Source organism: Mus caroli, chromosome 14 (genome assembly GCF_900094665.2).
Source record: "Mus caroli chromosome 14, CAROLI_EIJ_v1.1, whole genome shotgun sequence".
NCBI classification, from domain to species: domain Eukaryota; kingdom Metazoa; phylum Chordata; class Mammalia; order Rodentia; family Muridae; genus Mus; species Mus caroli.
In genome coordinates this window covers 28,301,863-28,316,888 of record NC_034583.1, presented here as the reverse complement: position 1 = coordinate 28,316,888, position 15,026 = coordinate 28,301,863, and the positions used below count along the sequence as shown (strand labels likewise).

At 43.7% G+C, this 15,026-nt stretch overlaps 1 protein-coding gene across 1 annotated transcript in view; it reads left to right on the top strand.

The window, feature by feature from the left end:
* The first annotated feature begins 3,364 nt into the window (after positions 1–3,364).
* The window catches only part of LOC110309690, a 19,041-nt gene continuing 7,379 nt past the window's right edge, over positions 3,365–15,026 (top strand). The window contains exon 1 of the mRNA XM_021182430.1: positions 3,365–3,450. Within this exon, the coding sequence (XP_021038089.1) occupies positions 3,365–3,450 (86 nt within the window). The remainder of the gene's footprint in view (positions 3,451–15,026) is intronic.

Sequence of the window (15,026 nt, the reverse complement as noted above, 5' to 3'; positions counted from 1 at the left end):
AGGCAGAGCAAAGGCTCTTCAGAAAAGCTTGGCTGGTGGGAAGCTTTTTTCTGCCCTGTCTAGCAGGGTCACAGGTTTTATCTGGGGAAACTCAACTCTTAACTTTAGTTGGGCCACCAGCCGCCCTTGCCCAGCACCTTCCTGGACCCCATAGCCAGGGCTCCTGGCTCAACTGACCATGTTGGGGTGCTCCAATTCTCCAGGTGCCTCAGCACTGCCACCTCGCAGATGCTGGAGAGCAGCATGCCCTCCTCACTGGTCTGCATTCCCAAGCGCTTCAGAGCCATGAAGTGGCCACCTTTCTTCAGGTTGCAAGCCTTGAACACCTTCCCATAGGCACCTTTGCCAGTCTCTGCCACTCACTCATACAGCTGATCAGCGCTACTCAGGCTCTCCTTCTCCGTGCTGGCTGCAGGCTGTCCTGGCAGCACAGTGGAACCCGGATGCACACTGGCTACCTTACATGCCTTGGGGACTCCCAGAGTCGGACTCAAGGCTGCAGGGCTAGACAGACCGACCTCCTCGCCCTAGGGCGCAAACCAGGTGCAGCTGCTGTGAAACTCGGCCTAGCCTAGTCGCCACGCTGCGCCGCCGCCGCAGGAGAGCGCCTATCCCTCCTCTTCCCCCTCCTCAGTGATTGCATAGTCTGCCCACAATCTCTGCACTTAGGAGGAGGAGACCAGGGGACGGGGAGAAAGTGGGATCAGATTGCCCGGGAGACTTCCACCGGGTTCCACCAGCTCCCCTCCTCCTCCCCTCTACTTGCCCTGGCTTCCTAATCCGGCCGGGTTTCTCGGTGAAAACCCAAGTTAAGTTTTCCCCCAGCAGGGCTCGTGCAGTCTTCCCAAGGAAAAGGTTGCTGGGGCCCCTCGGGGATGAGTGCAGCGAGGGAAGAGAGGGGGCTTGCCCAGCAGCCTAGAGTGTGCCCGGAGCGCGGGGGAGGGGAGGCGCTGGGCGCATCAATGTCATGGCTCAATATTTATACTTGTATCATTGTTCTCTGCTGCCCTACCTGACTCTGAGGGCCTGGTCGTGCGGGGTACGGGGCGACCTGGAGTAATTCGGAAGCTGCTGTGAAAGCACCAGGGGTTCACCTGGGTGGGGCCGCAGAACGGGGTTGGGGCTCCTAGGACGCTGTAACCCAGTGCTGTGAGTATGCCAGTAGGGGTGTCAGAAATCTGCTCAGAGATTGCTTCCTTTCTTTCTACTTTCAGTTTTTCTACAGGGAGACATTTGAAAGGTACTCGCTCTCACAAATGGTCTTTGGGTTATGGCAAGCTTAGTGGAAGTCGAAATTCTGCCTCCAACTTGGAGGACCTCCCTGGTGGAAACTCAGGGTGGACAGACCATCTGGTAGGGGAGGGCTGGGGCTACTAGAGGTGGGAGAGCAAGGGGCTCTGGAAGGGGAGAAGTGTCGTGCCCCACTACCCCCCCACACACACACACACACATGCGCGCGCAAGCACACTAAGATCCCAAGGGTGTGGGAAAGGCAGGTCCATCACACTTTTGCTTGTCCTGTCCTGAAAAAGTAACTTCGGGACTTTGCTAGCTAACCTGGACTGGTCCTTAAGTTTTCAACAAAAAAAGCAACCGCCTTTAGGACAGTGGGGTGGGGTCAGTAAACGTGGGTCTCTCAGGTGTGAGAGGGGGCAGCCCTTGTGTAGCCACTTCTGAACTGCCCCCTGGTATCCTGGGTGGCTGAATGTTGGTAGCCAAGACATTTGCTCTGTTCTCCAAAGGCTGTAGGCGAGGTCCCACGCGCGGTCGGGTGCCCCATCCCCATTCTGTTGTTAAGGGATGACCGAGTGAGCCTTCACATCCCACAGTGACCTTAGTCTGGGCTGGACCTTGTTCCACCACAGCCGCATGTCCTGAATGGTTGGCATGCCTTTACCTGCCCTGCACCCCTCCTCCCCCGCTCGCACTTCTGCCTGGAATTAAAGAACACAAGGCACAACCCACACCCGGTGCAAGCATAACACCACCTGGCCAAGGCAGGGCCACTCCTGGCTCCTTTGAGAGCTTTCCTAAAAAGCTGCAAAGGACCCTCCAGGTAGTGGGAGCAATGGCCTTGGCGCCCGCCCCCTCACCCTCTGCCCCTGTCCAGCCCAGGCTCCCGGAGGGGGCAGCCGTCCCACCCCCGCGGGCCTATACCCCCCCCCCCCACCAGAGCGGCCATGCCTAGCCCCCTCCCCTCCCCTTTGTTGTTGTTGTTGATGCTTTCCCACTCTGGCTGAATGTGACTTGACCCCATTCCCAAAAAGTTTGACATAGGGCTTCAACCTTTCCACATTCCTCTGCAACTACAAAGGCTGCAGCTGCCTCCTGCTTTCTGTCTCTGCTCTCTGTCTTGAGACTCAATGAAATCCTTCATGAGCCTCTCCCAAAGCCTTGCAAAACACCGCATGGGGTGCCACCAGCGCAGCGAGGGGAGGCCGCCCGCCCGCGTGACCGCGACCCTCGCGTGTGCGCAAAGGCAGATGCGCCCGCGCAGATAACGCCCACGTACACAGGACCAGTGCGCCGCTTAGCCCCGGGCTGCTCCTGCCCAGAGTGTGCATTCGAACTGCAAAGCTTTAAATAAGAAAAGTAAATTTGGGGCGTGAAGCAAGAGTGCACCCTTCCGTGGCTGCAACCCCAGGGGCTGTGTGCACTACTCCATGCCTAAGGCGCCCGAGGGGTCACCAGCAGGAATCCCGAGCGAATGTTTTACTCCTTATTTGGGAAGATGGGGCCCATACCCACCCCCCTCGGGAGGCTACAGAGGGAACTTGCACAGGGCAAATAAACATGGGGGCGCGGAAACACATTCTCCAGCAGGGAATCCCACCAAGACGGTGCACGTTCAATTTTAAATGTGACTGTCCAAGTAGAGTCAGTTTGGGGAAGCTCGATGAAAAGTGAACATATGGGTATTTTAAGCACGAAATCTGTTCAAGCTGGCATAGGACCCTGGTGTCGGGGTGTCCCTGCTGTGGGAGGTTCCTCTAGCTCCCCCCAGCTGGCCCCCATAACCTACCCAGTCTCAACTTTAACCCAAGCGGATTCCGAGGGGCCACACAGCCCCCTACACCCTTTTACTCTCACCCACCCCGATCCTCGCCTGGGACCCCCTCCCCTAAGCCCACCCACGCGAGTCCATGGCCCCTTACCTGAGGTCCAGGGGCGCCGGCCTCCTGAGAAGCAGGAGTGTCTGTCTGCCTCCTCCGCATGTGTTTGCCCCTTGGAGCAGGTAACTGACTACTACTGCCCAGGCAAGTAGCACACTGTAGACAGAGGGTGGGCACTGCAGCAGAGGGCTGAGGGCAGAGGGAAGGCTGAGGGCGCTGCCTGCGGGGCAGCTGGGTAGGCTTGGGGGCCTATGGGCTTTGGCCCCGGCTGGGGGCCCAAGTGGGTGACTGTGGGGTGTGGACCTGAGAGCCTCCTGGGCCTGAGAACCACCTGGAGGTAAGTGTGCAAATTAAAGCCTTTTGCAGCAAGTGAGCAAGGCCAGGTCTGGCTCTGGCTGTGCTCCCCAGTGATCAGTTCCTAACTGGGGGGACCAAGGGCTGGGGAAAGTTAAATGAAATTTTCCGGTTCTCACTGCAACCACTCTAGTGGGGGAATCTAGCTACTGAAAATAAGTGGCATGAAAGGGATCCAGTGGGATGCAGTGTCGGGGTCTGCAGGGTTTCCACCAACACTTAAGGTCCCCCAGAGTTGGGGTGTTGACAGGGTGAGGCAGGGGGCATATCAGTCTGATGAGGACAGATGAAAGCAAAATAAAGCAACAGTACTTATGGGGGTTCCGTGGGGTGGTAGATAACAACATTTTCCTACATGCAAAAACCGGACCTTATTGAGGAGTGAGGTGTGGGGTGAAGAAGATTGGCAGGATGCCATGCAGAAAAGAAAATACCAATCTGTCCAAGAGCTTTTCACTTTCAGCTTGAGCTAATTTGTGTTGTTTTCTCTCACTTCCTTTCTGCCTCACAAAGCCCTATCTTTTCTTTTTGGACAGAGGCTATGGTTTGGGAATGGCCAAGCACACTTGTGGTTAAAGATCTATTTGAAGGGGCTGGCGGGGTCACAATTATTAAGTGGTTAGAAACTGTTGAGGGCTCACCAAGGTATTTCTGGAGAACTATAAAGATTCAATTTCAGTATTAAAAATTACTGCAAAATAACAGACACGTGCACACATAAGGAAGAGTGCTTAATTTAAGTGCTTTATTGGGGACTTTGAGATTTGAACCTTTCTAAGAATGTCTCTTTTACCTGAGAAAAAAATGGATGCAGCTACTTTAGGTGAGAATGAGAATTTGGTGAAGAGGAGGAAAGGTCTTCAAGACTTTCTACAAGGAGTAAAAGAAAATAGCTGTCTTTGAAAATAATTCGATGTTTTCCCAAATCTATATCTGTAGATCTCAAAACTTTTAAACATCTTAAAGCAAGAGAGAGAGAAAAGTACAGGAGGGGCAATTTCTGTACTTTGTAGAAAAATTAACAAAATTCTGTTTAAATTGGAAATATTGCTTGAAAGATTTTTTTTTATTTAAGACCATGTTACTAATTTCACCATAGGGTTTTTTTTTCCTTTTTAAAATTAATTCTGTTGCAATATGAAGCAAGGTTAAAGGAATAAAAGTTGCTATAGGAAACTGCAAACAGTTTTTTACTACAGATGCATTGTAGTAATTTTTTAAATAATAAAACAGAGTAATGATGTGCCTTTAAACTTAACTTATAAAACACATTTTGTGTTTGAGCGCATCTTCTAAACTAAAACTCAGTTTCTGAGCAAGTTTTATTTATGGTTTCAGATATATCACATACACAAAGCAAATTATTAGATTTTATCGTATAAAAGCATCACTACCAATCACTAGGCTCTTAGCCGAAGATACTAGTGAGAGCCTCCTCTATTTTGATGACTGTTCATACTTAGCAATGCTTTTTAAAACAATTTATTTGCTGGTAATTAATATGCTTATCTTATCTAAAAATAATAGTCAATAAATAGCTNCAGGAACAAGCACTTGGTGTCATGCATTCATTTAAGTAAATAATTTATTCAAAAAATAGTAAGTGGCAAATAGCTTATAACANAAGAGTGTTTATTCTATACTGTGTAGTATTTTTAATTATAGTGTTAGAAAACAGTTGTTACCAAGCAGATGAGAAATGTCATGGTTTAGATTACAAAATCACTTGGGCAATGTCAAAAACAACCCCGCAAACCAATGAAGCTGACTGTATCAGATTTTACGTCTCTTGGTGTCCTTTTTTTTTTCTTCTGCTACAACTTACGTTTTATGTTAATTTAGCATTGTGTACTTTCCCTGGTTATGGTTCACATTAAGTACCAGCTGGTTAAAATTCAGACCCAAAGAATAGTTACATTGGCTTGCATTAAAATAATAAACTAGGTTTTGGGGATTTAGCTCAGTGGTAGAGTGCTTGCCTAGCAAGCACAGGCTCTGGGTTTGGTCCTCAGCTCTGGACAAACAAAACAACAAAAAACCAAACCCAAAACAAAACAAAATAATAAACTATAAGGTTGTTTTTGTTTATGGATAACTTCCTCTGTGGGCAGCAGGCTATCATAACCAAATTTTTGCAAAGTTTACAAATTGAACCAAAGTCCGACTCCTTTGTTGAATGTCCTTCACATGATAACACAGCATACAAGACTCATGGCTGGACCCAGTGTCTTTATACTTATACTGCCTGTCATATTCCACAGTTGCAAATCAAAATCATCTTTGTGAATTTCTTTTTTTTTAAGTTTCTTTTTTTAATTAGGTATTTATTTCATTTACATTTCCTTTGACAAGCATAAAGTTTCCTTCCTTACCTTTTTTGATAACTTTTGGTTGAAAGTCAATTTCATTTGATATTAAGATGGCTACTCCAGCTTGTTTCTTGGAACAATTTGCTTGGAAATATTTTTCCAGCGTTTAACTTTGAGGTAGCATCTTCCTTTGTCACTGAAGTGTGTTTCATCTATGCAGCAAAATACTGGGTCCTGTTTAGGTATCTAGTCTGTTAGTCTATGTCCTTTTATTGGGGAATTGAGTCCATGATTGTTAAGAGATCTAAGGACCAAGGGTTGTTGCTTCCTGTTATTTTTGTTGTTAGAGGTGTAATTACTCTAACAACTCTAAAGGTGTGGCTCTTTTCTTTGGGGTGTGAGAATATTAATTCCTTGCTTTTCTTTCTTTCTCTCTTTTTCTCTCTTTGTCTCTCTTTCTCTTTCTTTCTTCCTTTCTTCCTTCCTTTCTTTCTTTCTTTCTTTCTTTCTTTCTTTCTTTCTTTCTTTCTTTCTTTCTTTTTTTCTGTGTGTACACCGTAGCTGTCTTCAGACACACCAGCAGAGGGCATCAGATCCCATTACAGGTGGTTGTGAGCCACCATGTGGTTGCTGGGAATTGAACCCAGGACCTCTGGAAGAGCACTCGGTGAGCTTAAACGCTGAGCTATCTCTCCAGCTCCAATTCCTTGCTATTCCTTGGGTCTAGTTTCCCTCCTTGTGTTGGAGTTTTCCATCTATTATCCTTTGTATGGCTGAATCTGTAGAAATATAGTTTAAATTTGGTTTTGTCATGGAATATCTTGGTTTCTCCGTGTATGGTAATTGAGAGTTTTGCTGGACATGGTGGCCTGGGCGGGCAGTTTTGGCCTCTTAGGGTCTGTACGACATCTGCCCAAGATCTTCTGGCTTTTAGAGTCTCTGTTAAGAAGTCTTTTGTGATTCTGATAAGTCTACCTTTATGTATTACTTGAACTTTTTCCCTTACCACTTTTAATGTTCTTTGTTCTGTGCATTTGGGTTTTTTTGGTTCTTATGTGACAGGAAGAATTCCTTTTCTGGTCTAATCTATTCAGTGTTCTGTTTGCTTCTTATATGTTTCTGGGCATCTCTTTCTTTATGTTAGGGAAGTTTTTTTTCTTTAATTTTGTTGAAGGTGTTTATTAGCCCTTTGAGTTGGGAATCTTCTCTGTCTTCTATACCTATTATTCTTAGGTTTATTCTTCTTAATGTGTCCTGGATTTCCTGAATGTTTTGGGTTAAGATCTTTTTGTATTTTGCATTTTCTTAGACAGTTGTATCAATGTTTTCTATGGTATCTTCTACACCAGAGACTTTCCTATCTCTTGTATTCTGTTGGTGATGCTTGCATCTATGACTCCTGATATCTTCCCTAGGTTTTCTACCTCCAAGGTTGTCTCCCTTTGTGAATTCTTTATTGGTTCTATTTCCATTTTTAGATCCTGGATGTTTTTGTTCAATTCTTTCACCTGTTTGTTTGTATTTACCTGTATTTCTTTAAGGGATTTATGTGTTTCCTCTTAAGGGCTTCTACCTGTTTAGCTGTGTTCTTCTGCATTTCTTTAAGGGGGTTATTTATGTCATTCTTAAAGTCCTCTATCATCAGATTGATATGGGATTTTAGATCAAAATATAGCTTTTCTGGTGTGTTGGGGTATCCAGGGCTTGTTGTGCTGGGAACTGGGTTCTGATGATGCCAAGTAGCATTGGATTCTTTTGCTTATGTTCTTATGCTTGCCTCTTGACATCTGGTTACCTCTAATGTTAGCTGGTCTTGCTATCTCTGACTGAAGCCTTTCCTTCCTATGAGCTTGTGAGCCTGAGTATGTTTGAACTTGTGGAGGTCAAGCTGTTTTATGAGCCTGTGAGTCTGGGTTTGCTAGAACTCCTGGGTGTCAAGCTGTGTATGTGAGCCTGGGTGTGTCAGCACCCCTGGGATTCAAGCTCTATCTGGGTGGGGTTGGGGTGTGGAGGGTTGTAGTACAGGGTCCACTACTGGGTGCAGATGAAAACTGGAAGACAACCAATTCTATTACTAACTGTATTCTAAAACACACATGAGGATAGCATTCACTCTTTATCAAAGGAGCTTCTTTCTTCAGCAGTTGGAGACCACTGTAGAAATCCACTGCTTGTTAAAATGCAAAGGAATGCACACCGATGGTTATTGTTTGAGTTACTTTTCTATTGCTGTAATAGGATATCTATAAGAGAAACAGTTTTTCTTGGGCTTACAGCTGCAGAGGGTTAGAGTCCATGATTATTATAATGGAGTACATAGTGGCAGGCAGGCATGGCACTGTAGCAGCAATTTATAACTTACATATTGAGACAAAACTACAATGCAGAATGAGAGGCTTGGAAAGGCAGAGACTTAGAATGTGTGAAATACCTTGCTCAACCTTATTAACAGTGAGAAACAATAATTCACAGAACTCCAATCACCTAAACTCTATGTCATTGTTTTTTCACTTACTTTACATGACCAATCTTGTCTCATATAAAATGCACTTGCATATGTCTCCAGTATAGAGTTACCTGTTGTTCTTTATCTAGGGTTGAGGACTCCTGTTCTTTCTCGCATATATGTTAGTTTGCCTGCTGGTGTCCTCCTTGTGCAAAGCATGTTCAGATGGACATGCTGGTCAGACTTTCTGTGTGTAGATTCCTACATTCCTAGGAGACACAGTCTCACAGGGCACCCACCCCCATTTCTTTGGCTCTGACATTCATCCTGCCCCCTTTTATCCAGTGATCTTTAGATCATTGACCTTTGGATGCATTTATGCTCTAAATGTATCAGTTGTAACTGGGATCCATACCTCTACAGTTTGACTTAAGACCTACTCATTAAGAGGGAAATCATATTTGGTATTGGAAACTTAAGGAACAATCAGGACTAGTGAAGTCATGACTTTGGGGGAAGTCCTACAATGACCACATTACTATATCAGTATAATCTCTAAATATGCTCAAAATATTGTCTTCATTATTCATAGATAGGTGTGCTTTTAACCCTTTATCAAATGAACTTCTTTTGACAACAGATGGAGACCAGTACAGAAAAAAACAACATAGCTAATCAAAATGAATAGTATTGTGCCCAATGTGCATGACCTTATTCATATATAAAATTTTGGGGTTTTTTGAGTAATTTTTGCCTGATTTTTGTATTTATTGTGGTTGGATTGAACCCAGAGCCTTGCACATCCTAGACAAGTAATCTACAAGAGAACAAAATCCATAGCTTATATTATGTTCTTATAATATTATTACAGTCTATTTTNCAATTTTGNAGGACTAGCATCTATCGATATTTCCNTGTTTTCATGTGAATGTTTGATATTTTCACTCCAATACTGCCATTTAAACTTCATAACCATTTACACAGTTCATTACCTAAAAATTCAGTGTAAGTCTTGTAAGGCACTCAATGTTTAGAGGCAAAAAAAAGGAGCAAGATAAGAAAGAGGTGGGATACATTCATGGAAAAAACAGTTTATTTATATACATAGAAATATAGATATCAAAATAATCTTTTTGAATGTTCGGTCACTCTCATAAGCAACAATCACTTCCTGTTTCTCCACCTGTCCTTCTGCTAATGTTCATGTATTTGTCTAGTTGCATTTCATATACTTGAAAACATGCAATATGAGGTCTGTTGTGGTCTTTTCTCTTAGTATAATGATTTCTAACATTATCCCTTGTTCTAACAGGTCATCCAATTTGTGGTTATGCCATATTCTGTTTATTAACTGACTGTCTGGTTTAAATGCATTTCAGGTATCTTCACATTTTTACTATCTTTATTCCTTAACAATTTCATCTGTATGTGTGCTCTGTACGTGTGCTCTGTGTGTGTGTGTGTATACATGTACACTCTTGCCATGAATGTGCACACCTGTGCTTTAATCATAATCAACCTACTATCTACTTATCCCCCATTTCTATCTGCTGAATCCTTTCTTTTTCTTCAAGTCCCCATCATCACATCTTCTGGTTTGCAGTTTATCCCACTGCAAATCTCATAAGCATGATCTGGGAGGTATTCACAGGACATGGATATTTTACCACTTGCTGAGCAATATTACTAACTCATTCTTAGCATCCAATAACTACACATAGCTCCCAGGGACGCATAGAGCTCCCTAAGGTCCTTCCCCATCCTCTTGGAGTATGTATTGGTGAACTAAGTCTCCACTGCTATGTTCATGAGTACAAAAACCATGTTGTATTCAGAAGATAAAATTTTGTAACAGCCTTGGAGTAGGTAATGGAGATGTCCCACTTAAGGCTGAGCAACCAACAACCATTTATTCTCCCCATACTGAAAAGCTGTGAATCACTGCATTAATAAATTGCCATTGCAAACAGAAGCTTCTATGACCAAGGAAGGTAGAGAGTAACACTAACTGGACTGGTCATTGGTGGTTACCTGAATTCTACAATTGGTAGACCTATTGTCACCTTTGAGTCAGGCTTGCATGGTCTGATTCCTTATCCTGTGCTAATACAGCCCCATGGGTTGTATTTCACAAAGAGTCAGTTCTGCTCACACTTCAGTCCATTGCTAAAGGGCTCCATTTGAAAGTGTTGAGCCTGTCTCTTTCTTGCCCTTGCCTGAGTCCCAAATGTTGCTTGAAGATTGCTACCAGATGTTCAGCACATGTGATCCTTTGGTTCAAGGTTTTACTTCCCAGTCTCCAAGTGTTCTCTTTGTCAGGTTTCAGCCTAGTCCCTTATCTTGGTCCTAGTTTTCTGAGAGCATCCTTCACAAATTCCCAAGCTGTTGAACCACTATTGCAGCAGAATATTTTTGGAAAGGTGTCTTGTTCTCTTGTACTGGAAGCAAGTGCTGAACACTAAGCTATTCTCAGCCTGTCCTGCTCATTCTGTGGCTGCTCTGGGTGTGTCGTACTCTCTATCTGTTTACAATGTCCCCTGCTTTTCTGTGAACACTTCCCCAGCTTTCCAAAACCTTTTCCTGAAGACTGCCTAAGCTTGCCTGACTTTCTCTTTCATCTTTGACCTCCCATGTTCTTGGTATATCTCTAATCACAAATGAAACATTAATGAACAAAATTCAAGATTTAGACTAGATTCAAGTGATAGCATAGTTGTAAACAGATTTTCTTTTAAGATAGGTCAGGAAAACATGCATATCATGTAGTACCTGACAAAGCAAAATGTCTTGCTATGACTGGGCTGAGACTCTGACATCCATTCTCCTGAAAATAGTTGTATTGATGAATGGCATTGGAATCCCCAACATGCCTATTCTTGTAGGAATTGAAGCATAAGCATAATTTCTATTTTTATGAAAATATGAGACAATCCCCCTGTGATTCTTGATGAGAAATTTCAGGAGTCACATCTGGACGGATATTATATGTTATCAAATAAATAGAGATGGTTCTTTATGGTTCTTAAATTTACTAATAAAATTACTTAAGAAAAATAGGAAGGTAAAAAAGGATGTTTAAATAAAACAGGGTAAGCAAGATCAATAGCAAACTCTTCAAAGAGTAAGAAAGAGAAAATGAAGAGGGACTATCATTGGGGGGAGAGGGGAGAAGGGGGAGGAGGAGAGGGGGAGGAGAGAGAGAGAGAGAGAGAGAGAGAGAGAGAGAGAGAGAAAGAGAGAGGCCCTTTGCAGAGCAGAGTAGAGTAGAGTAGAGGAGGCATTCAGGAATACAAAAGCCTACTGTCTTCTCCAAGGCTAGAATTTGTATGGGACTTTAAGTGTTTTTTTTTCCTCCCCTTTTAATGATGGTAAGTTTGAGGAAAAAAAAAAAACTGGCTGATTGCCCTTAAGCTTTGGCATAAATGTGTCTTGAACAGATCTTGAACTTATTAAGGCTCAACAATAGCAGAGGGGGCCAGGCCTGTGTTTTAATCTACCAAGATTATCAAAAATCAAGAGGGTGAAGAAGCCAGCCATCTTGGAAATCAACTAATTTTATTAGCTCTATGGCTCCTTTCACGACCTGTCTTCCTAACAGGGAATAATCTATTTCACTCCAAGTCCCTCTGTGCCAATGGTGATTTTCAGTCTTCCACTGTTTCTCTAGCTCAGTTAAATTTAAGAAGATTAGCAGGGCAGGGCAGGGCCTCTACCTGAGTCCTACCTGTGCTGCTGTAGTGCAGTTGTAAAGTTTTCTGGCTTCAGACCTTGGTGACATGTTCAGCCTCCTGGATGCTTGGGACATGAGGATTCTCTTCTCCTTATAGGCTGTTCAGGTCTTGATTATTTCAAACTCATCAAGTGGATTTGACCTCTTCAAAGATGCATCCTCTGAACTTAAATGACTCTGCTCCCATTACCAATAGAGTGAATTCACCATCTGGTTGTAGACATACAGAATACAGATGTGTATTTAGTCAGTTTTCCAGATTCCTGGCTGTGTATTTAGTCAGTTTTTCAGATTCCTGGTTTTTAACCTAACCTCTATGTAGAAAGCTCAGTCTAAATGTAAACACACACACACACACACACACACACACACACACACACACACGTACACACTCATACATGCATACATGCAAGCAGTCATGCACTCAGATGCATGTGGAGGTGTGTACTTGCTCTTTCTCATTAGAAAAAATAGGTATGTAAAAGAAAAAATAAATAAAATGAGGCAAAATAAATAAAAGAAAATATGCATAGAACAAAACAATGTAATAGCAATGAAAATGCACAAGAAAGTCATATAAACACATAGACACACAACTTCACACAAAGAGAAATCCCATAAAGATAAAAGGGTAAAGAAAAAAAATACCGCCCTTCCAGTCCACGTCAGCACCAGGGTACCAAGGGCGCGGAGTCTGCGGACACCTGCAAGGTACCCACAGGACCGTCCACAGATACTTAAGACCTCTGGTGAGTGGAACACAGCTTCTGCTCCAATCCAATCGCATGGGACCTGAGACTGCGTTAATTAGGGAAGCAGAAAACCTGAACTTATCAGGGTCACAAGTCCCTTCCAGTCCATGCCAGCACCGGGGTACCTTGGGCACAGAGTCTGAGGACACCCCCAAGGTACACACAGGACCCTCCACGGGATCTTAAGACCTCTGGTAAGTGGATCACAACTTCTGCCAGGAGGTAGGTTCGAACACCAGATATCTGGGAACCTTCCCTGTAAGAGGAGAGCTTGCCTGCAGAGAGTGCTCTAACCACTGAAACTCAGGAGAGAGCTAGTCTCCCAGGTCTGCTGATAGAGGCTAACATAATCACCTGTGGAACAAGCTCTAACCAGAGACAACTACAACTAACTCCAGAGATTACCAGATGGCGAAAGGCAAAAGTAAGAATCTTACTAACAGAAACCAAGACCACTCACCATCATCAGAACGTAGCACTCACACCCCACCCAGTCCTGGGCACCCCAACACACCCGAAAGATAGTCCCTGATTTAAAAGCATATCTCATGATGATGGTAGAGGACATCAAGAATGACTTTAATAACTCACTTAAAGAAATACAGGACAACACTGCTAAACAGGTAGAAGACCTTACTTTCATCAAAATAGTCAGAATATAAAACCTCTTGACTAGTTTCTGGTTTATTTTAAAGGAACAGCTTACCTGTAGTATAAAATGTTTTTCTTAAACAAGGACTTGCTGTAACCAAGTCTGTGAGGATTAGCTTTAATTGTCAGTTGGAAACAACCTGGAGTCAATCTCAGAGGAGAGTCTCAACAAGGGATTTTTCCATGGGTGGCCTGTGAGCATATCTTTGGGGTTGGTTCTCTTAGTCAAATTAAATGATATAAAAAACCACAACCCACTCTCAGAGGCAGTATTCCCTAGGCAGGGAAGAGGCCCTGAAATGCATAAAGGTGGAGAATTGAGCTGAACACAAGTAAGCACTCAAGCGAGCTAGTGAGCATATCTGTGTTCATTTGTCTCTGCATTGGAATGTCAGAGTGATGTGACCAGTACTCTCAAGCACCAGCTGTTACGACTTCCTGCAATGCTGGGCAGTCACATGAAACTGTAAGCGAAACCAACTGTTTCTCTCCCAAGATGCTTTTCCCTTGGATATTTCATCATAGCAAGAGATATAAAACTAGAACCTCTGATTCGGCTTTTCATTTGTCCACCCTGTCATATCTTTTCATTTGGAGACTTGGAAATCTTTTACTTTATTTTCACATCAAATATAATAGGTTTCTGGGAACTGAACTTCCCCTTCTACAATGTTAAGTACTAGAATTAATTTCTTTGTTCTTATTGTAATTTGACATCTGTTATCTAACAATCCCCATCTCCTTCCTTCTACTCAGGTCACTACAAGAACTATCACATCTACTCTATTTCTATAGAAGAGGTAATCCCTTGGTAGATGAGATTGCAACAACCAGTCCACCATCACCCTCCTAAAATCTGGCAACTGATATTCTAACTTTAGCTTCTCTGAGTGGGCTAATCTGCGAGGGAGCCCAGGGCATCATGTATACCAAACAGCAAAAACTACACGAGTATACACGACACTTCACCACAACACACTGCCTCACACCACACTACAGTATACTACACTAGAGAACCCCAGTCCTCCTGTTTCTCTGAAATCAACTTTCTTTCTTAGCCCTTTCTCAGCCTTCCTGCATGGATTATCTGCCCAAACAAGGTGAATGTAATAAAACAAAAGGAACATTTTCTACTTTCATAATCCACATTGAAATTTGCTGAGAACTCTGTGCAGAGTTCATGACCACCAGGAACACATGGCCTCCATTCTCCCCATTGCCACTTACTGGGTTCCCTCTCTATTTTTTCTGTTCTCTTTTCTAATCTGAGGATACAGCCTTGGATACTCAGATTTTAGGTACTTTGTCCTTTCCTTCAGACCTCTGTATTTGCTGTGTCTCCCCTTAGGACTCTGTGTATCAGGCTGAGTACTTAGTAGAGCTGTTTCTAACTCTGCATCAGCAGATACCCACAAGAGCTTCTGGCCCTCAGATAGGTGATTCTTCAAAGCTTTAGATAAGAGATGTGACTCTGAACAACACTCTGACTCCTGCAGACGGATGGCTGCTGAACAAACTCCATGACTAGTTGTCCCAGGAGGGTTTTGGGACTTCTCCAAATCTGGCTGCACTGCAGCTTCTCCTACAATTCAATGTGGATGCCTTACAGGTTAAGAGGATCAGTCAAGTACCAACAAGGTAGCCACATGGATGCATCCAGAAAGGCATGAT